At 40.7% G+C, this 22,379-nt stretch overlaps 1 protein-coding gene across 21 annotated transcripts in view; it reads right to left on the reverse strand.

Moving 5' to 3' along the window:
* Positions 1-22,379, reverse strand: part of NRXN3 (neurexin 3) — a 967,492-nt gene that overhangs the window by 621,191 nt on the left and 323,922 nt on the right. For all 21 annotated transcript variants that reach the window (XM_071426717.1, XM_071426711.1, XM_071426710.1 and 18 more), the window contains one exon: positions 7,324-7,527. In XM_071426717.1, the coding sequence (XP_071282818.1) occupies positions 7,324-7,527 (204 nt within the window). The remainder of the gene's footprint in view (positions 1-7,323; positions 7,528-22,379) is intronic.

Consider the following 22,379-nt stretch of genomic DNA (forward strand, 5'->3'; position numbering starts at 1 on the left):
TTCTTTTTATTGAAACCTACAAATCTAAGAGAATCTTCCACTCCAGACCATGACTTGATATGAATTACAATTAAAAAAGTTATAATTAAGGCATTAAAGTCTCCCTCAAGACACAAGTCATACTCAAGTGTCATTTTGCTTTTTAGAGACCTTTAGCAATTTCTCTAAGAAGCTTGAAGCTCAAAGTGAACCTTTACACTTGGTTTCTTTTAAATTAATTTGTATTGTTATTGCATAAATACACCATCTGTCAACAGAGAATACCTGTAAAATCAGCCTATGAGATTTTTTGGTGCAATATTTAACCCTTTCCAGCTCTCCCAAAGACAGACCCTCTTCTAATTCCCCCAAAGCCATCCCAAAACACTTTTTAATATGTGCACAGACACATTTGACGCTGTCTGCTCAGGTGAGGAAAGGGTTAACATACTGCTCAGTTGTGTCCTACCATAAAATGGCCACTTGCAAACAGCTAACCGCACGAACGCCCAGCCCAGATTTCAGCTACTTCTGGAGTTTTTGTTGGGCTTGGCAGGGAGAATGGGGAAGTCTTTCAAAGGTCCCCAGCCCTGCCAGCTCCTCAGAGCCCAGGCTCATCTTGCTCCCTGAACGCCAAGGCTGAATGGGGTGTTCATAACGTTCAGGGAGAAGATGAAACGGGCAGTGAAGTGGCAGATCTGGGAACCTTTGCTGCCCTGCTTCATTCAGAGGTCACAGGCAATGGAGGGATAAAAAGAGGTACAAGGAGAGAAAAATAGAGTTATGCTTGTGGAATCTAATAAATGGTAACGGAGGAGTCTCCACAATGAAAGCAAGTTGAGGTAGGAGAGCCTGAGCTAGAGGGCTTCTGAGCATTGCTTCTCTCTTTTAACACACTAATGCTCAGCATATCTCAGGATGTGATCCATAAGAGGATCTTTCATTTATAAATGCCTATTTACAGCCTTGTGAACATCCACTGCTGTGGTGTCTAACATGGGCGAGAGCTTTCATATCAGTGCTATTATATGTCTTGGGCAATGCTGGCCTTCTTGCAGGAAATGAAGGCTGTAAGTAATAACACCATGCAGTGGACATGTTGTCTGGACAACTAGAGCTTTGATCAACAGGAATGGTTGTATTTATTACAGAGATATGGCCCATCAAGGGAGATTATATAGAATGGCAGAGAAATATAATGCAGTTTGCTTCTTAACTGGACCAATTTTATGTTTGCTCAGACAGATGTAGTAAAATTATTTCAGCAGGTAAACTCAGTTCTTAAAAAATGAAGGAGGGGAAAGAACAAACGTCTATAAATAATAAATAAAGAGTTGTAATGAGCAGGGACGTACCAATCACGAGTAACATAGCCAGAGAGAGTCTGTTTTCAAGCAGAACTTCTGAGAAAATCTGGGTTTGGTTTTGTGCGATTAGGTTTGTCATGTGTCGTCAACCGCAACAGAAAAGTGGGAGCAAACAGCCCTGGAGCAACTGCTAGGATCACCATACAGTGGTGGCCATATCCCTTACAGGAGTTGGGTGGGGTAAAGGGAGCTCTGAAGTACATGCAGGGGAACTTCCCTCTCTGACCTGATGGAGAGTGACAGCAAGAGAATCACCCAAGTCTCACCACAGGCAAGTGAGGTCAAGGGAGTTGCTATAGCTGGAACATGGGAATTTCTTACAGACTAAAGAGCAAGTATGCTGGAAAGGGAAACATACATGGCTGGTCCTCAGCAACATTCATCAAAGAGACTAAAATCCCTCTTGAGCTATTGATGTCTGCAGAGTTTTGTTTTGGTATTTTTTTAGTGATACCAAAAACCTATTTGTCCTAGGGCTTGCCCTCAGGCTGAAACACTCTTCCAGATGAAGGGATAGATATTTCAAACTAAAAACCAATGTAGCCCTTATCTTAGCTGCAAGATTCCTATTTCAAAGGATGAGAGTCCAGGCCACTGAGAGGGCTGCCCTGACATGGCACTACTACATCTCCAGACTGTGAGCACAAAATCTGCAATGCCATGCAATTGGGAGCCAGACAGAAACACCCAGGTGCACTCCAAAGGAAGCAGCTCCCCATGCAGGTTTCATCTAACTGGGTCGGTATGGATCCTGCAGGGCAGCTAAGAAAAGGTATCTGCTTGCACTGTTACCCCAGCACCACCATCCAAGAGCGTGCATAGGGGTTTTCTGTTGCCTTAATTTTGAGCCTTGCCCAAAGCAGTCCAAAAATTTTCCAACCATTAACACATGAAGTTGTTCTCTCCCTCTTAAATGAGTTTTTGAAAAGGAAGAAAACCCTTATGTTCCTCTAAACCAGTAAAACAGTACAAATCCAAGGCGGAGGTTTTTCCTGGAAGTGAAAATCCTGAAGGGTGCCAGGCAGGCGTAGTTTGGTGTTTGTGCTTAGAACAGCAGCATCTGGCTAATTCAGGAATAATTTTTAAAACTTCTTTGGATTCCTCCTGCACAGAACCAGGGCAATAAGACTTCTGGTAATCATCTGGGGCACTCAGCCCTGTGATCAGTATTTACTTCTGAGATAAGTTTTGGAGATGAGTATGCCTGAACAGCTGTAAATCCAGTAACCCGGCCAGTTCAGCAATTGGATGAGGAATGTGGTTGATAGTAGGGAAGTGAAAATAGAGTCTGTTACTGCATGGGGAGCAGGATTAGCTGGGAAGACCTCCTGCAGTTACTTAATTTTCATTAATTGTCTAATTTACACCAGAAGTTTCTTTGTTAGTGGTCAGATGAAAGGTTTTCCAGAGCATATCACCTGAAAAATGGGCCAGAGACCCTCTCCTTTAAAAAGGTTAAATAACTTGACTGCAGTTGCTAACACAAAGGATCCATTGTTTGAATGGAGGTATCTTTAGCAGCAAAGAGATCTGAAATTTAGGCCTGTGTTTCTTACCATTTTTATCTTTTTGTCTGAAAATAGTAATATTTATTTGATGCTGCTAAGGCTTCAGGCTGTTTAATCGTTGAAAAAAAAAAGAAAGTTACCTTTACTGTGTGAGGACAAAATGGTTTTTGCTTTGGATGAGCAGCCAGCCATATGTGGTTCTGGAAGAGTACTTTAGGGCAAGAATAGGACAGAAAAGATAATCAGGGCCCAACTTTTTCTAAGCTCACCCTGAGTTATTTCCTTAATTCCTATGGGAAAACCAGATAAAGTCCTGTGCACACTTACCCTACATTATATTGAGGCTCCTTGCCTATCTCCTATTTGCACTATTTTTATGTAGAAATGACAAAAGAAACTTTCCCTTTTGGATGGGCAAATGTGGCTCTGGCACCCTTCAGGATTTATCTTAGGAAAAGATAGGTGAGAGAAAAGATTACACCTCCTTAAATGAGAGGAGGCAGGAAATACTTATCCTTGTCACCAGTGACCTGAAGATATGCCAGGCCAGGAAGAAAAAAAAGCCTGAAATAGTCTTTAATGAAAGTCAGTACAACATTATAACCCAGCCACTTATAAATAGGAGGAAAAATGTGAACGTGGATCTCCCTATCAGACCAGCCATTTCTTTCCCTTTCTGCACATCATTTTGGCATCAAAAAATATTCCCAAGCATGTTCCAAGCTATGATTTGCCTAATATCTCTCTCTCTCTCTCCTTCCACTCCAGACCCATTTCTTCAAAATCCTTCTCAACAGAGATGTGTATCACATTTGGATTTCTATTCTTCACACAACAAAAACTCAAACTGCTGAGTCAACTCATGTTGACTACTGCCAACATAAAGATTTTCAGTGCCTCAGGCACCCCCACTGGAAAGGTCTGAAGCCACTTCCTTGCCCCCTTCCTTTGAGAATGATTCATTGCTGCTCTTCCTTTCCCTCCCACGTTCCAGACCAAGCCCCCAGCTGCCCATGCCCACCCCTGCCCACTGTATCTCTCTCTCCTGGCTGGTTTGGACCCTGGTTTGAGGGGTGAGAGGGATATGCCAGCCCCTGCAGGCTGCTCCGTATGCTCTGTTCTCAGGGCTGTTTGCCGTGCGGGCCGCAGGCTTCAGGCCTTTGAAGGGTCGAATACCATCTTTTGATTTACCATGGCTGATGTGTATGGGAAAGCTTTACAACTGAAACACACAGAAGAGTCAACCAAAAAAAAAAAAAAAAAAAAAAAGGAAAAGAAAAAGAAAAAAAACATAGGGAAGACCTTAATAAAGACACAAATGATAAGAAGTAATCAAATGGAATAGATCACAGAAGAGAAGAAAGAGACAGCTCTTAGTAGTAGTATTAAATGACATAAGAAAAGCACAATTAAATAATGCACCCCTCAAAACAGTCCTTTTTCACACACATCTATCATGGGTTAAATGCTCAGGGGATACTGACACGCAGCTAGTCAGCACCAAGCACACTCAGATCTTCAGAGGTGGTGTTGATGACTATTTCTCACTGGTAAGGAGATTTTGGCAAGGTCATGTAAAGATTTAGTTCTTGTTTGTGACATTTGGGCTATGAGCAGTCTCCATATAGAGTTATTGTGACTTAGAGTAAACAACTGGAAATGAATGGCTCTGGTAAGGTGATTCTTCCTCAAATTCTCTTCTTCAGCAGCAAGGTAACTGCTGTTTTGGTAGAAGAAAAGTCCTGTTTCAAGGACATTTTCTGACAGTTTTATAAATCTGAATAAAGGAGAGGTGAAGCTCAATCGGGGTTCCAAAACTCTAAACTACCCCTCTGTTGAGTTAGACATATGAGAGTGCTGACAGGTTTCCATTGATCCAGCCTATAGTCACTTCAGGGAAGATTCAACCTCACAAAAATTTACAGCTGAAAAGCTGGCAAAATGTGGCATACACATTGCTTCAGTCCCTGCTACTACACAGAATCAGCCTTTAGTTTACACAGGGGTTTGTTTAAAGATGTTGTTCCTGCATTAGGCTGTCAACAGCACATCTTTTCCCAACATGGGTAGACCATCTGTCAAATCTTTAGCCACATATTTTAGGAGCCAGACAGAGCTGAACAGTCCACCTCTAGGCTAAGTGGTGGCATAACAAATCCCAGTGAGTGCCAAAAGTGACCAATGCCAATCAGGCTTACAATATTGACAGGCCCTGAGGGAAACTGCCTTCTCCCAGCATGATATAATGAAAATTGGAAAGGAAAAAGTAAGCTTTAAAAAATAAGTATATTCAGGGTGATATAAATATCCCCTCCTCATATCCACTATTTGGGGTCCGAGTCTAGGAGGCTGCAAACACCCAAAATGAGCATTCTCATTCATTTTTAAGAAGATATAACAGAATCAAACAAGTGGTATCTTTCTCAGAAGAATAAGTGACAGTTTTTTATGAAGTCTGGCACTTTTCATGCTGTAGTACTTCTCATGTGGGAATATCAAAGCTGATAAAAGCAGCCCTTACTAAAATACTAGCACATCCCTCACAGGGTGCAAAGAATTCTCCTTTCAACAAGCAGAGGAACTAGGGCTTGAAAAGTAAGGAATTGGCTCTGGGCTACAAAGGAATTGGCTCTGGGCTACAAGAGGATACTGTAGAATTGGGCAGATGCTCAGCTGCCCCATCACTTGCCCAACAGAAGCATGCCACTACCAATCTTTCAGTTATTAATTTTATTTCCTGAGGAAAAAAACCCAAAAACTAGCCAAAATTCTCAAGAAATTAAACAGGGGAAGTATAATCTTATTTTTCTTGATTATTAGCAACTAATTAGGTAAGAAGAAAATGGAAACACATATAGATAGACAAATGCTCTGGGGTTTTGTAGAAGATTCTCATTGCACATGTAAGGAGGCTCAACAGCAGTTTTTCTGAGCTGCTCTCCAGAGAAACCCTGCAAATCTATGAAATTTTCCTTCACTTAGAGTTAATATAGGCAGAGATGGCTATCATCAGAGGGCTGTTTCTCTTTATTTGAGGAGTTACTGACACAGCTGAGGTTCATCTATTCCATCCGTCCTATAGGCCAATCTGGATAGCACAGCAAGTGCTCTTATGCAGCTACGGACTCAATAGTGTTTTATGCTTCTTCAGTCAAGCTAAGTAAAGCAAATATGCAAATATATAGGGGTTTTTTTTGTTGGTGTTTAGCTTTTATTTACTAGAAGGCAATAGATTCTATTGACTTTTAGATGGACACTTTTCTTTTAAGAAATATGTACTTGTTTGATGCATCTTCTTCACTTTCTTATTCAAAAAGTAAGTAATAGGGTCTGGGTCACAATTTCAAAGGCAAAAAAAAAAAAACCACTAGATGCAAATTTAAAAAGAAAGCTAGTTCCAGAGGACAACACATTTTACAAATAAAGCTGCTACATGGTTTGCTCCTGGTAGCCACAGCAGGGCTCTGAATATGGTGATACTATTAGCTAAAAAAATGTGAAACTTGTTCTAGCGGACCTTAGAACTTTAAAAGCTGACAGAAGTTTTCACAGACCATACATGAACCTTCATATAAAATAACCTACACATTAAGAGGTATAAGATTATGCACTATTATGTTAGTTTTGCCTCTTTGAGTCAGAATCTCTGTTTGTTTATATTCCTGAATTCACATGAAGCAACAAGCTGGATCACCGGAAAGTGAAAGAAAGCTTCAACTCATGTATTTACATTCTTTAAAAAATTGTCATTCTGTAGAATATATAAAGACTGGCAAGAAAAGTAATTGAGGCTAATCTAATAGCACATTCATTCCCAATCGTTCTTGTATTGTTGTTATTGTTGGACTTGTTTCTAATTGTCTTTTTAATTATTTTCTGTGAAAGCGTAACTCTAAGGAAACAGAACACAGTCCTTTGGGATGTGGGGATGCACTTTTATTATTGTTAATTTCTTTTTTATAAAGACACAGCAAAAAGACCAGCCTTTTTTATTGGATATATAAAATATGGCAAGGTGTATCAAATGTTGCTAAATTGCGCAAAGGGCAGGGGGTTCACAGGACTCCTGCCTGCCACCATATCCATTTTGCTTCCTTTCCATGTTTGCCTTTGACTGTTTTGAGCGATGCTGGAAGAATGAGGGATGTAACTGATCAAAAGATGGACCAAGTAGCATGTTTCACACAGAGCTCACCAGTCCCAGACCAAGAAAGGAAACTTAAAAACTTGAAGACTTAAAAAAACAACACTGTCCATAACGAAGAACTGACAGCAAATCTTCATGCAGCAATGCAGAGGAGAATTTCTCTCCGCAAGAGAATATAATTATAAAAGTTTCAGCAGTTATTTTAGAAATCAATCCAATCCAATCAAACCAACAGAAAATAAATTAAATCATTTTTTAAAAAACACTAATCACAAGCCCAAATTAATAGTGAGGAGGGCAGTGGGAGGTGTTTATACGATACCTAAATTGACCATGAGTTTGACCCGGCCTCCATCCAGCTCCAGGCGCAGAGTGTCAGCAGAGTCCCGGGACGTGGTCGCCATCAACAGCCCGTAGGCACGCTGGGACATGAAACGGAAGGACACATCCTCTGCTTCTGTGTGCATGACCATCGGCATGATGATCTTCATGTACATGCTGCCATCATAGCTCAAGATAGAGGCCTCTGCAAGGAATCAGCAAACAAGTGCAAAAAATGAGAAGTTACACCTCTGAAGAGTCCTCACATCTACCATAGAGCACTGTGTTTACAGAATCCATAGCACTTGCCACAGAAAGGTATGTAACTGGGGAAAAAGGCAGCATTTAACTGCACCCAGAAACCCTGCCAGGCAAATATGAACAGCAAAGAAAGATATGGTATTCACTGCAACTGCTGACAGCTATACCCATGGACACATAATTCCCAAGGTTAAGCATGTTAGGACAGAGCCCCTTTGTGATTATAAGCTAGCAAAGCCTTTGTTTTTAACATCTCCTTCAGTGCACTGAGGTCCAGCCTTCCCAGGACTAGCAGTAATGACTAGAGCAACTAGAGTTCTAATTTCTGGTACTCTTGCTGTTGCTTATTTAGAGAGGAATTTCATTTAATTTGATATCAGTTTAAAGACAAACAACTGTATAAAGTGAATTTCTTAATAGGTCTTTTCTAAATTAGATTTGTTCCTGTTTTTGATTTTATATTTTTCCAGTACTTAATAACAACCAGTGTTGGTAGAGCTCTGCTGACATAACCAATGCAAATGAAGAAAGGAACAGACCAAACTCCATTGCAAGTGCCATTCAAATGCAGGAAAAGTTAGAAGATAGAGGCACAATGAAAGCCAGTAGGAGGGGAAAGGAGTGAAGAAAGAAGTTATATTTTTCTATCATCTCTGAAGATGTCAAAGAAAATTGAAATTTCAGCTGAGGAAAAGAGTTAAATTTAGCATTCTCTATTTGTTCAGGGTCTTGCCTGCAGAAGGTGATATTCTCCTCTAAGGGGTAGAATTAAAGTCTTGTGTTAGAACTGCAGCAAGCACTACAGCATAGCAATCATTGTTTCTTCACGGAATATGCTCAAAACCATTTTTACCTACAAACTTTACTAATCTACATAAATACATTAATACATGAATCAGAGCATTTCTATTCCCCACAGCCAACCCCTATCAAAGGCAGAGCTGTAGACATTACTCCATACAGGGCTTCTACCATAAAACTACATATCAAAATCCCAGAGTTAAAAAAAAAAAATAGACTGGTTCAGCTTTCTAGAAACATGGATGGATTGCTCTAAAGCTCTCGTACCAGTACCTCATCCAGTTCAGTTCAGCTGGAGCTTTCTCAAATGATTGACTGGGATTCTCTCCAGGCACCACCACCCCACCACCCAGCCCATCTAATTTAACCAACTGCAAAACATGTATTTGGAATGCAGATGTTCTCCTTATGTTTTCCTCTAGTCCCATTTTTCCCAGCCAATGAGAGCAGAACTTCCATCAGGAAACAGCAATCTTGGCAGAGCCAAACCTTACATCCTCTCAATGTCTAAATGTCAGATGCTACAGTAGGGTAAATGGGTGGGAAACTGAGGAACAGCCAAATGTCCGTGCCATAAAATACCCATGGCAAGCTCCAAAATGGCCAGTAACAGAACTGTTAATGCAATGCAATAAATATACAAATGAGGTGATAAATAAATATAGAAATATTAAGCTGATAAAATGACAGAGAAGACCTGTATATGGTTCCAAAACATTTAGTGGGAATCACTAAGTTGTGCTGGTGCAGCAACCCACTATATTAATAAGCTGGTATGCAGCACATCTGCAGTCACAGGACACACAAACATATTAAGAAAACTTTAATTACTATGTTTGGGTGGATGTTTGGGTGGATGTTTGGGTGCACCACTAAGATGAACAACATCCCTACTCATCAGTTTTCTTAGCTGCACTCACCACACACTGTCATGATCTGTACAGAGAAAGCTTTCTACACACGTCACCCACTCAGCCATTACATTACACACATCTCTGGTACCAGCTGCCACTGCTCCCCTGGGGTCCCACATCTTCACTTGGCCAAGAAACAGAGAAGGAAAGAAAGCTTCTTTTCCAAGGTGGAAGAATACTTTCTTCTTTTCAAAGTGCAATTCTCTTCCCCCTCACGTCTGCACCTCTCACTTGCCACCCACAGCTGCAAGCTGGAACTAAATGTACTGTATATTATACGTACACTCAAAGGCAATGCCTATGTACACACAAACCTTTCTTGGTCTCTTTCCTCTCTCTCTCTGCAGATTGTATTAGAAAATGCAGTCAGGCATGAAATGGCTCTTTTGACGCCTTCAGCTCAGATGCGCCTTGCATGAAACAGTTGCTGGCCCTGGCACATGAATAGCTGGGAGAAGGGGGCTGGAGGATATTGGGACTACGAGTGGGAGTAGCTGACACAAGTGTCCCAGCTGTGCTGCTTCCATCTCCACAGTGCCATGCATTAGGTACTTTGAAAAGATGAGTTTTCTGCAGTGACTAGGACAAAACAAAAGCATGGTAATAATGAGTCTCTTCCCTTCAGTAAGAACTTGCATCCTTCAGCTTTACTGATCCCATTGCCAGACCATTACTCTTCTTAGACTAGAAATCACAACCCTTACTTATACTTATGTAAGGAGGACCTGAAGAATACTCAAAATTGCTGAAGATGACATAAAAGTTTAGACAGTGTTTCAGCTGACATCCCACAGTAGCCTAAATCAGGTATTACTGTCCCTTCTCCAGCCAGTCTGCTACAGACACAATGTGATAAAATCTCTTAACAATTAAGCAGATAAAATTAAATATCTTGAAACAGTTGAAACAGGCTCCACACAACCCCAGGAGACAATGTTCTGCTCTTGTGTGTGCCCTATGCACTTGATGTATTCCAAAAATGACAACATTTCATTCTCACTTTGCAAACCTTCACAGTCTGGAATATCTGAGAGCTTTTCAGCACATCTTGCAAGCAGAACATTCCCTCCAGCTATGAAGACACCCCTTCAGAGGAGGGTATTGCCTAGTAGCAGTCTTACAAGTAAAACCTACTTCTTTTTCCTGACAGTCAGTCCTCAAAGCTTGAGAAAAGCATGTTACAGTTGAGCAAAACATACAGCAAATCTGCTCAGGGTTGAATGTAACCTGGCAACAAGTGCATGACCTCAGCCTCCCAGACACCTGTGCTGGCAACTTCTGCCAGAATACAGGCATCCATTCAAGTGTCCTCAGCCACCTGCAGCAATGGGACTGTAATGCTTTGTTCAGCACCATAAATACAGGCAGGAGCACAGTTATCCAAGTTTAAAATACATGCACATTTCTGCCACCCTTCTACTTTTAGGGTAGCTATTATATTGGATGCATGGGAGCAATATGTGAAATCATGTTTGAGACCCCCATGGATTTGTACAGACAAAAACATTGAGTGGCATTTATTTGTGATCCCAGTGCCAGAAGCTCCATTGCCATTAGCTTGGAGATGGGAAGAGGAAGAAACCAGGTGCTGGTTCAAAACTGCTCTGACATAATGCCAGAAATCTGTGAAAATCAGTATGTTATTAGGAGCAATTAGCTTCCCAGTCTTGTGCTCTCAGACCCTGCCAGTTTTAATTTTACACTTAGCATCCAAAGGAGCAATTCACTGCTGCTTCCACACAAGGCTCTGCATAAACCTCCTAGGGAGATGGAACGGGCATATTCTTAGCATACAGACAGAAAATTATTCAAGACCTCTTCATGCTTTTTCTCCTGCTTTCGAACCACTCTCATGTATTAATCTCCATTCCTCACCTCTTTTCTTTCTCCTCCCTTTTAGTTTTTCTGTAGTGTCCTGTTCTTCCCTGCGGTCTTTTTCCTATGCCTCCCAGACTACAATACAGTGTAGTTTTTAACTGAAATTTTCAGAAAGGTGACAGTGCAAAAAGAATTAAAAATATCCACACTTCACCAAAGTTGAAGTCCCCAGTGACAGGAGTTCAGGGCACAGGACATTTTCCCCAGCTACATTTGCAAGACCAAAACACTTAGGCCAAAGATTTCCACATTCTTGAGAATACAAATAGCCCTAAAGTGCCTAAGCTTTGTATTCACAAACCAGACACTTTCCTGCAGGCATTGATTGCACAGCTCACCTCCTGCCCTCACATATCCAGTAACCGACACATGGCACCAAATATAAAATAGATTTTCTCAAGACCAAAATTACACTTTAAAACAAAACAAAAACAAACAATTTTTTTTTTTTAAAGGAGCAATAAATCCTCTTTCCTGTCTGAGTGGGTTCCATATAGAGTTTCATGACTTTCAACAATACCATGAGTTTCAACAAAAGAAGCCTGACAAGTAATTTGGGAAGCTCAAATGTAATCACTCAGACTGAATATGACGAGAAAATGCTCCTGTTCTGGTGGAAAAGATATGATGGGAACTTTAGGTGCTCACAAGTGGTTCGAACCTTGCACATCATCCAGCAGGATGGGTGCCAGAAGCTGTGGAGTTCCCTGAGCCAGGGCCTTGCTGCCCAGGGCTGTCCCACCCACAGAAAGGAGAGAGGGACAGATGAGAGCCAGGTCCAGCCAAGAGCCAGGGAACCTCATGGTGATGAGGCAGGTCCATGCTCAGGCCAGGAAGTCAATCTGCTGGCCAGGGTTCAGGGTGATTGCCAGGCAGGGCCACAGTGCCAGGGCTGAACCAGGGCCAGGCTTGGCACACCCAGGGCCAGCGCTCTGTGGGACTGGGGACTGTTCCTGTCACAGCATCTCCGGGTGGGAGGGGGCATGGGGGCTGCCATGGGGTGCTGGGCCAGGAGCAGGGGGGAGCCCCAGTGGCCAGGCAGGGCTGGGGGTGCCTGATGGTACTGTGCTCTGGGACTGCTTCTTGTTGACCCATAAGAAAAGTCCATGTTTTCTAAATGTGCTATGACACCTTCTGCAGTAAACTGAATCTTCCCTGGATGTCTCTCATCTCACTATCATCAGACTTCACCTTAAACTTAGCCCACCAAACAGGAAAGCAATTTGAAGGGATGTAAATGTAATTCACTAGCACTGAGAGGGACAATAACAGAAAGCACAAAACCATCTTTAAAAACCTGTCTAAACTGAAGCATTACATTAGAAGTAAGAATGGGATTTATTAGTCAAGCAAAATACCATGCGAACAATAAATATCACTAATAAGCCACTGATAGGCTTGTGCTAGTAAGAACAAAGCTATTCTGCTTTAGACATTCAAACTGACAAAATGTCAGTAGTATTATTATGAGTTGTCATTCAATGGAAACTCATGAAGATAAAACAGTAAAAATCTTGGACACATACAGCTACAGAAAAGTAAAGAAATCAGACTGGTTTTGCTGGTACTTAATTTTTCTGCAAGACCAAAGTATTTTTTCAAGATCAATCCAAGTTTTTCTTTGCTTCAAATTAAGATGACACTTTCCTTCTCCACTCCCAAGTAGGTATATGGCCACTTTACAAAAGGATCTTTGTATCCCGAAACTCAGTATATCATTATTCCAGCTCCCTCACTCTATTTTAGACTAAGTAAACTACTTTCTATTCAGCTTCTCCTAACTTTTATTTTCTAAGACCTGCTACCCCTGCTTCTCATCTCTGGCTTCTTTCTACTGTATATACTATTTTCTTAAATTCAAGTTTTCCAATTTGAATAGCATATGTCATTTAAGACCAAACAAGCACTTAGAGTAATTACATAAGACATCCTTATCACTGCACTGTGAACAAAATAGTTCCAAATGAACAGCAAATGGGAGACATAATAGAGCAAGCTCCAAGGCATTCGTCACATTTTAAGGGATTCAAGAATACTGGTGGAGCAGTAGTAATAATTGTCACTTATAAGGCCCCTGCTATAGACAAAAATTGCTAGTCAATGTTTACATAGGCCAGATGACATCCGGATGAATATTCTTCACCAAACAAATTTTTTTCAAAACCATGCAAATTTTAGTTCATAACATTAATTAAAACATTTAGCTTCTGGGCCTGAAAATTCCTGAAGAAACCTGAAGTGCAAACCACATCTTTTTATTTATCTAGAAAGTCAGAAGAAAATAAATACTCTATTCACCAATTTTCTTTCCATACCACTGTCTCCCCCTGTTCCAGTACCTTCTACCCCTCTGAAGTCTTCCCAAACACATAACCAAAGCCTGCAGATAATATTATTGACTAAGTATCTACAGAATTGAAGACATAAAAAAACTAAGTAAAGGCAAAGAGCCCTAAGCACACAGTGCATGTACTATAATGTCCTTCAGACAAAAAAAAAAAAAAATCTTAATTCATAGAGTTTAGACTTTGAAATTACTTTGGTTGTGAAGAAAAGTAATTCTGATTTTCCTTTTTAGAACAGCAGCAATTTTCTTTTTTGAGTCCAAAATTAACACCCCACTCCTCTGCTTTAATATTATCCCAAAATCCTGTAAAGCTGTCCTGAGAATTTTCATCTTAATGTGGACGAAATCTCAAGGAACGAGTTAAAACTGTGAGGCTTCTACCATTGTAAGGTAAATTCCCACAACATTTTTGCCTGTCTACAACAAAATCTTCAAATGGAGACTTTCCAAATTTTAAACTGACCTAGGGAAGACTATTAGGGACATGGCTCCCAAATGTCTCTCCATTAATAAACCTCTCTAACATTTGTCATCTGGATTCCAGATTTGCTTAACTTCTGTATTTAATCAACTCTCCAACTCCCCAGGTTAACCTGTGTCTACCCTACAAATTGGTATGTATCAGATTCCATCAGCACCAGGCTTGGTATCCCCTTCCTACGCTCCTGTGTGTGTCACACACACAAGAGTATGAACTAATCAAGGGGTGTTGTCAGGTGGGGAGTTACCAAAAATACAAATTCCTGAACTCCACAATGAAAGGCAAATAAACTTTGCTTCTCCTTTCTCTGGGCTGCAATCATGAAGAACTGGCCTAGGGAGGAGCTGTAAGAGCACTGAGTACCACAGTGGAAATATTTGCAGACAGAGGAAACTGTAGCTTGTAAATGTTATTGCTAGCCCTGGGAGGGGAGGAGTGAGGTTATATTGCCACACTGAAGCTTGGCAGAGACTCAGGAGAACCAAGAAGGAACACATGTGCTTTTCAAATTTACTCCAAATGTCACTCTAACATTTACAGAGCTGTGTACAACTATTTGGGAAGAAATCTCTGGCAAGAAGGCTAAGGGTAGAAGAAAAATTGCTCCTCAATGTAAAGGAGCGTAATGGGGAAACTAAACGTAAAGGAGCGTAATGGGACACTAAAATGAGAGTTTGAGAGTTTGCATTAAATGGGGGCACTTTAGAAAGTGATACCACTTCTGTTTAGTTCAAACATCTTTGAGTCCTCTTCATGCAAGCTACATGAAGCCTTTGATCACTACCTGCTGAATAACATGCACTGAGAAAGGGAGATTACAGCAAAAATGTTTGGTTCACCTCAGCATAAAGTGAAAAAAAGAGGTAACAGACTAAATCTGTAGCAAGGGAAAATCAAGAAGATGGTAAGGAAAAAAATTACACAATGAGGGTTGCCACACACAACGGAACAGCTGCAGAAACCCCAATCTTCAAGTTAGTCTCCCCTTGAAGCAGGTGGTGGGGACAACAACTTCCAGAGATCTCTGTCAACCATGATTATTCAGTGCCAAGTGCCAGAATGCCTTGATTTCACTGGATATTGCACCTTTTCACAAACATCACCTTACACCTGCAAACTGCCACTGATTTGAGATGGAAAAGGGTTCCAGAGTCACCATCTCTGGAAGTGTTCAAGAGGCATCTGGATGTGGCACCTGGGGATGTGGCTTAGGGGTGATTATCGTGCTGCTGGGTTGACAGTTGGACTAGATGATCTTGAAGGTCTCTTTCAACCTTGATGATTATTTTATTCTGTGATCATCAGTCTATCATTTTTGAAAAGCAAGGCTGTAATGTAAACTCCATTCATAACCTTTTTAAAATCCATAAACAACCTCTTCTCAGTTCTGTTTTTCAAATATGGCAAAGTAAAACTAACTACTATTGCCTCTGGCTGTTGGTTTAAGGAAGGCTCACAGCATTAGACAACCCTCAATTTAATTTTCTTTCTTTTCCTCATCTGACAGCCCCAAATCCCTAAAATTTGTAAATTCCTGGAAGTACTTTAACAGAACAGGGAGCAAATGGAAAACATTGGTCTAATAACAATAAGTCAAAATTGTCCATATCATACTGGTTTTGAAAAAGCAAAAATTCTTCAAGCCATTCAGTGATTTAGGAAGGGCCAGAAGTGAGACACTGACATGCTGAAAATAAGTAAGCAGAGGAACTTGGAAACTATTTATTAAATTCATACAAGGCAGGCAGCTTCATGGAAACAAGAATGTCACAACACTTGAAAAGGATGGAAAACAGATCATCTTTGAATGGAAGCCCAACACAACAGAGCAGGTAGCAACAGGAGGGTAACAACAGTAATACCTACTGTGGAAAAATAGAGGATAATATGTAATTTGGGGTTTCAGCCTACAACTTCCAAGCTTAAAATACAAGATAAACTAAGCTGAGTTTATAATTCTAGGATCTGGAGGAAGGTTCCTTCAGAGCCTTTTCTTCTCCTATCACAGATCTGCTGTCTCCCTTAAAAACATTCTCAAAACCACTAATCTGAGAGCGGTCTCCATCTGAGATCAATGCTCAGACAGTGCTGAAATGGTGACACAGATTTCCAGGCATCCCACAGACCCTGTCCATTCCTAATGAAGTCATCAGCAGAGATGCAGCAGCCAGATCTGTTCACCCAGCTAATTGCAACCACTGTTCAATTATTGGAACCATGACAAAAAGGAAAAGAGAAGCAGAAACTTGTTGCTGGCATGGAATAGCAGTTGATATTGCCAGGATCATGAAGGCTGAAGCTAGATGTACATGTTCATGCCTGTAACTTTCACTAGCAGATAAAAGAAATTTAGTTCTACTTTCAAGTAACACACACTGCCTTTTGAAAACATGACTGTATCCCAGATCAAATTCCACTTTACAATTCCAGTACTCGTAGATAACTTTTTAAAATAAAAGTAATTTCAGATAAAAAAGGAAGAAAAAAAGAATTGGCATGGATATGCAAGATGTTTATGTACTAATGATGACCCAAATTACACAGAATTTCAGTGTTTGGACAACTACAGAAATGTCCATGAACTGTCCTCTGACTCCAAACATGACCAAGTGCAGTTTCTGTCTTACAAAACCAGTATCTTTTGGTAAGGACCCAGTTAGAAATTCATAGTCCTTAACACTGGTTATAATTATCACACAATTATTAAACTCCCACAAGCCTATCTCAAATGCTAGATGATGTAGTGCAGGATCTACAGTGCAGGACTGTGTACTGGTCCCACTGCATCAACTGGCATTCAATGAATGCATTTCCAAATAACAGTAGCCAGTACAAACCCTTAGTTCAAAACTCAAAAATTTGGGTTCATGGAGAAGAGAGTTCCATTAACCTTCTTCTTGTCTGAAGAGAAGAGCTGAGCTCCAAGAGCCTCCAGTCATCTTAATGGGAATTGTAAATGATAATAAATCCTGCTTCATGTTGAAGCTGAGAAGATTTAGTCAGTATTGGCAACTGATAGGATTCTCCAGTCAAAAGAACTGTAGATGTATAAATTATGACAGCAGCTGTGATCCTAAAACTTTCATATTCACCATTGTGCAGCCCATTTTATTCTCTTTGAAATTCAGGGTGGCAGTCAGAATGCAGTGAAGAGTGTCATACTCCAGAAGCACCAGCCTGATGCCAGAGTCAAGCAGAACTGGATTTTCTTCAGCTGCTTCTATCATGGACTTACTGCTGAGGCCTGAGACTATTCCTATTCAAAACAAGACCAACCAAATCTTGAAATTACCAGGTATCTTAGACTGAAAATATCATTTATGTGCAGAAGATATTCAGATCACCTTCTGTGCTTGCTATGACTTTCACTGAAATGCCTGGATCTCTCCTGCTCCTAACCGAAATTGGAAAGCTGTCACATCGTCACCCCATATCGAGACACTTGCATCCATTACAAATCAGATGTAAGAATTATTGTTCTCTTTATACTAGACATAATGAAAAACTCCAAGTTAGGAGAGCTCTAATGGTGAACAACTGGCTATTTATCCTGTCTAAAGCACTTCTGTCCACTCTAATACACTCCAGAGGGACATTGACTCTCTGGATTGCTAGCAGTAGATTAAACATAGCCAATTAGGGAAGAGGGTCCCCTCAGACCTGTAAACTGCCTCAAAGGTAAAACTCAATATCTGCTTATCAGCGACTGCACCTCCTGATTGACATCACTTTCCATACACCTTCACTCAATGCTAGGCAGAACACCTGCAGAATGAACTTCCTGGGAAGGAACCCTGCCAGGAGTGGGCAGGTAATAAAAAGCTTCACTTCACTGTGGTCTTCCCAGGTTCTCTAGGTTTTTGAACAATCTGTTTATGAGATTGAGAACCTGAAATACTCACAGAGCAATAGCAAGGAATAATTTGTCCCCCACCCACATCAATGTTAGTCGTGGTACTGTTCAGAAAAGCATAAAGGATGGTACAGTTGATATCTGTCACAAGGGTGGGATAATAAATTCAAACATCAACCATTTTTTCCTAAAGACCAGAGTTCAGAAATTCCTTAGACAGAGAAAAATAGGAATTTTGTAATCTCAAACTAAGACCAGGTTTTCCACATCCAAAAATCACTGTTTAGAATGACCTGCAGGGCTGCCTGTGCTCTGAGGATGTCTGGGACAAAGAGAGAAATAAAGTTACTCATCAAAAATATGACATATTTGCTAATCTGGGTGGCAGACAGAAAGTGCAATCTCTAAGAATGGATTCTGAATCCTAATAAAAGCTTACGTGTTTGATAAAAACATCAACAGCCACAGTCTTAACACTCTGTACAGTGGAAAAACAGTTTGCTTTCACCTAAAATGTCTCCCAGGCCCCTAAGTGCAGAAGAGATGGAACTAGGAGACTAAATTGCAAAATTCATCCCATTTAGATAACTGGGATTACATGTAAGGTCAAGGCAGTTAATGACTCCCTATTTGCTGAAAATTACCCATAAAGGCTATTAGATGCACAATACTTTTACAGCAATTAGCTCTTGTTGATATGAATATGAAATAGGTACCTAGTAAGAGTTACCTAGGCAACAAAAAGAAGGAAAATAATCAGAACAAAGATGGAAGACAAGGTAAATTTGGGCAATGGCCAGTTCAGATACATGTTTGGAGGACTGGAGAATGTTTTCACATGTATTATTTGGCCAAATCTCCGAAGTGTATCAGGGGAAGTGAGATTATTAGAACAGAGTCCAACACAATTTAACAAAGCATGGTATAAGCAGATGGGAGCGTGGCTATCAGATTAACTTTGCATAAAAGCTGTGGCAAATCCATCATGAGGTTTTCCAGGCTCTGAGAAAGCCTGACCAGAACTGGCTATACCAGCAAATTCTGTTTACTTCAAGGATGAAAATTTTCTCTTCCCTCATTTCTAAAAGGACAAAAAAGTGGTGGGGGAGAGAGTCTGACATTTCCTACTCTCAAATGGTATTTCTCTATAGAGATAAAAGCCATTAATCATTACTAATTAAAATTGGGAGGAAAGAAAAAAAAAGTAGTTACATCTGAAGGCATTCTTTCTGTTTTTCCACTTCTTGTTGCTAGCTCCTTCTCTTGGGCTGTCTGCAATCTGCACCCCTACTGTTTCTGCACCCACTGGAAAGGGTTGAGAAAGCTGGGCTGCAACTGCAAATGCAGCCTTCAGCTGCAGGGAGAAGAGTCTGGCTGCTGCCCTGGCAAGCAGGAGGAGTTAGGAACAGCCACACAGATGTGCTCCTCACATCTGCCCACATTTAGAGGAGTCACACAGTCCAGCCCAGGAGATAAGAGGCACTCCAAGTTCCACAAGGACAGAGTGGTAGGGGGAGCCAAGAGCTGTTACCTGTGGCTGAAGCATGATAGTGGAACCTCCTGTGAAACTGGTATAAAGCCTTGGTGCCCCAGATGGTCTCTGATTTGAAAAATATTTGGGACACCATCCAGCAGCCTTCCCACAAGGGATGTAAAGTTTAATTAAAGCCAATATAAGGAAACAGAAAACTCAGAGTCAGGAAGTTTCTACATTCTTAAGGATCCTGTACAATTTTAGAAATTATTTAGACAAAAATTATTTCGTAACAACAGGATCTGTTTGAGCCTGATTGTAACAGCTGCCTATGGTGACACCTTTGGTTGAAAAATGGGTACATTGCAAAAAATAATCTAAACCCAACTATCTGTATGTACTTCGCCTGTCAGATTTCCCCCTCCTATTGCTCATGGCATCAGAATATGGTATTTCTTTTTTTCATATCTTTCATATTTTTTTTTCTCCTGTTACTGCCAGTACAAAGAACATGAAAAACAGCAAGTGACCTGCACCAGGAAATAAACAAAGCACATAAGAAAATTACTTCCTGTAAACTGAAATGAAATTTAATTATACTTTTCAAACTTGTTTTTCTTTCAATTTCCATCCAGCATTAGAACAAAACAATCAGAATATGCACAGTGCTTCCAAATACACAATACCATAATCTTCAATGACAGTTAAGGTAAGACTCATTCTTAACAGCAATTTTATCAAGTCAGAACAAGATTCTGCAGAATATCAAAGCAAAAAGGGTTGTATTGAGCCACATTGCACCCTTTCCCCTGGGGAACACACAGTTACACTCACAGCACTTGGCCTTCCACAGCACATCACTTCTTTACATTGCAAAAACATCTTCCTGTGCTGGCCAGACCAAATTCCACAAAGGGAGAATACAGCAGAAAAATACATAACCAGAGGAAGACAGGCCAAGCCCTCACTCTTCCAAACAAAGTCAAGCACTGAGCAACCAGAACTCAAGAGATATTTGGACAATACTCTCAGACACATAGGATGATTTTTGGGGGTATCCTTAGCAGGGCTAGGTGTTAGACTCGATGGTCCTTGTGGGTCCTTTATAGCTCAGGATATTCTATTATTCTGTGAACTATGATGTTAAAACTGCCATCTAATGGTGAAACTGTAACTTTGAAGTAGGCAGAGTAGACAGCACACAAGGAAATAAATCCTGCTTTGACCTGCAGCTCTTGGATTCAGATTGACAATCACCTTTTTCAGCAACATTTAATTATATGCTGCTTCCTCCAGCACTAGCTGCTGGTGAAGCAAAAGTGTATGTTTTAAGTGACAAAACACATTTTCATCAGGGATGTGATTACTGACTCAAACTGCCAGATTTGATTTCCAGTTTTGTGCCACACATAAGAGACTGCACAACAAAAAAATATAATAATGCCAAAGTTCAGGCTTGGATCTTTTGAGGACTGATAATGTCATCTTAATTTCTGATGAAAAACCTACCAATGTTGAACACATGCAGAAATGCTGAGTTAAAGCATCTAAATTATTTCAGTGATATAGATTTACTGGACATTTCAGCTATTCCAGAACCAAATCACTGTCAGTCATCTATGATTTACTTCATGATTTGGTGGTACAGGTTCCAAATCGCTTTCCCGGTGACTCAGGTATGGGCAGAGTTTTTGGCCTTGCTATGCACCTAAACCAAAGGAAGCTAGTTCAGACTAGTCAGTATTTGCCTTTCCACTTTGCTTAAACTATAATTAATAATACCTCTTTATTATGCTTCCACTGATCCCCTAATAATTGTAGAATCATAGAATGGTTTTAAAGATCATCTAGTTCCAACCCCCTATCATGGGGAGGGACACCTTCCACTAGATCAGTTTGCTCAGAGCCCCATCCAACCTGGCCTAATAATGTTGGCCTAATATCTAAAGCAGAAGGACACAAATTAGGACTCCTGAGATCTATTCAACAAGTCACTTTGTGATTTTCCTTATGTGATCTGAAAGTAGGAAGGAATGTCATTTACCTCTCTTCAATAACATGTTTTAGATTCTCACTTAAGCAATCACTACAAAGTAAGCCAAATATATTAAAAGGATGTCACCAAAGGAAAAAGAGAACCTAATGAACCCTTGTATTGAAGGTACTAAATGTCAGGCACAGACACATTTGGAATCCACTTCTGACAGGTTACTGACATCTAATTCCATACTATCACCAAAGACACCTCAATTTGCTCCCCCTTTTAAGGTGCAAGTGAGGGCCAGTTCCTTGGATACATAGAGAAAAAATGGTTCCTTCATAAAACTCTCTCCAAGTAATTCAAGAGTTTAGAATCACAGAGCTTAATACATGAGCCATCATTCCCCATATCACTGGAGAAAAGGGATGTTAAGCTCTTCACCCACAAAAGCAGGCATGTGGCCTTTTTAGCAGAAAGAGAGACATTTCTATTTTCAATATAAAGTGAATCACAGGCTCTTACACTTGGGCTTAATCATGATCCTGAAAGTTTAGTAGAACATCTGTAGTGAACATCATGCTCTGCTTTCTCCTAAGGGCTCCTGGAGGGCTGCAAGGGTACAGGGGATGCCCAGAGGTGGAAAAGCTGTGTGTATTAGTTAACACACTTCAGTATGTATTTCAAGTCTATTTGAAGACAAACACAGTGTCAAGCTTTTCCCCAAAAGGGTTGCTAGCAAGAACTTAGTAAATCAAATGAGCCACCAGTTGCTGGGTGGGCAGAGCAGGTGATGGGGATGCAGAGGACATGGGTCCCAGGGACTGGTGCACTTGCTCAGACATTCTGGGGGCACAGTGAGGGGCAGATGTCAGGGCTGCTTGAAGCCATTAGATGGTGAAGGAGGCTGTAATTGTCTCCTCACCTGTGCCACTAGTGCTGAGAAGTACTTGTTATGTGTTTTTTTCAAGGGACAGCAGTGTGGCTCCTCCCTGGGGTAAAAGAGAAAGCAGAGACACACAGCAAATCCCAGTCAGTTTTCTGTGCAGTTTCACTGCTACCAGCTCTCA

The sequence above is a fragment of the Agelaius tricolor genome, unplaced genomic scaffold (genome assembly GCF_023055355.1).
Source record: "Agelaius tricolor isolate 1412-34295 unplaced genomic scaffold, bAgeTri1.0.p SCAF_5, whole genome shotgun sequence".
NCBI classification, from domain to species: domain Eukaryota; kingdom Metazoa; phylum Chordata; class Aves; order Passeriformes; family Icteridae; genus Agelaius; species Agelaius tricolor.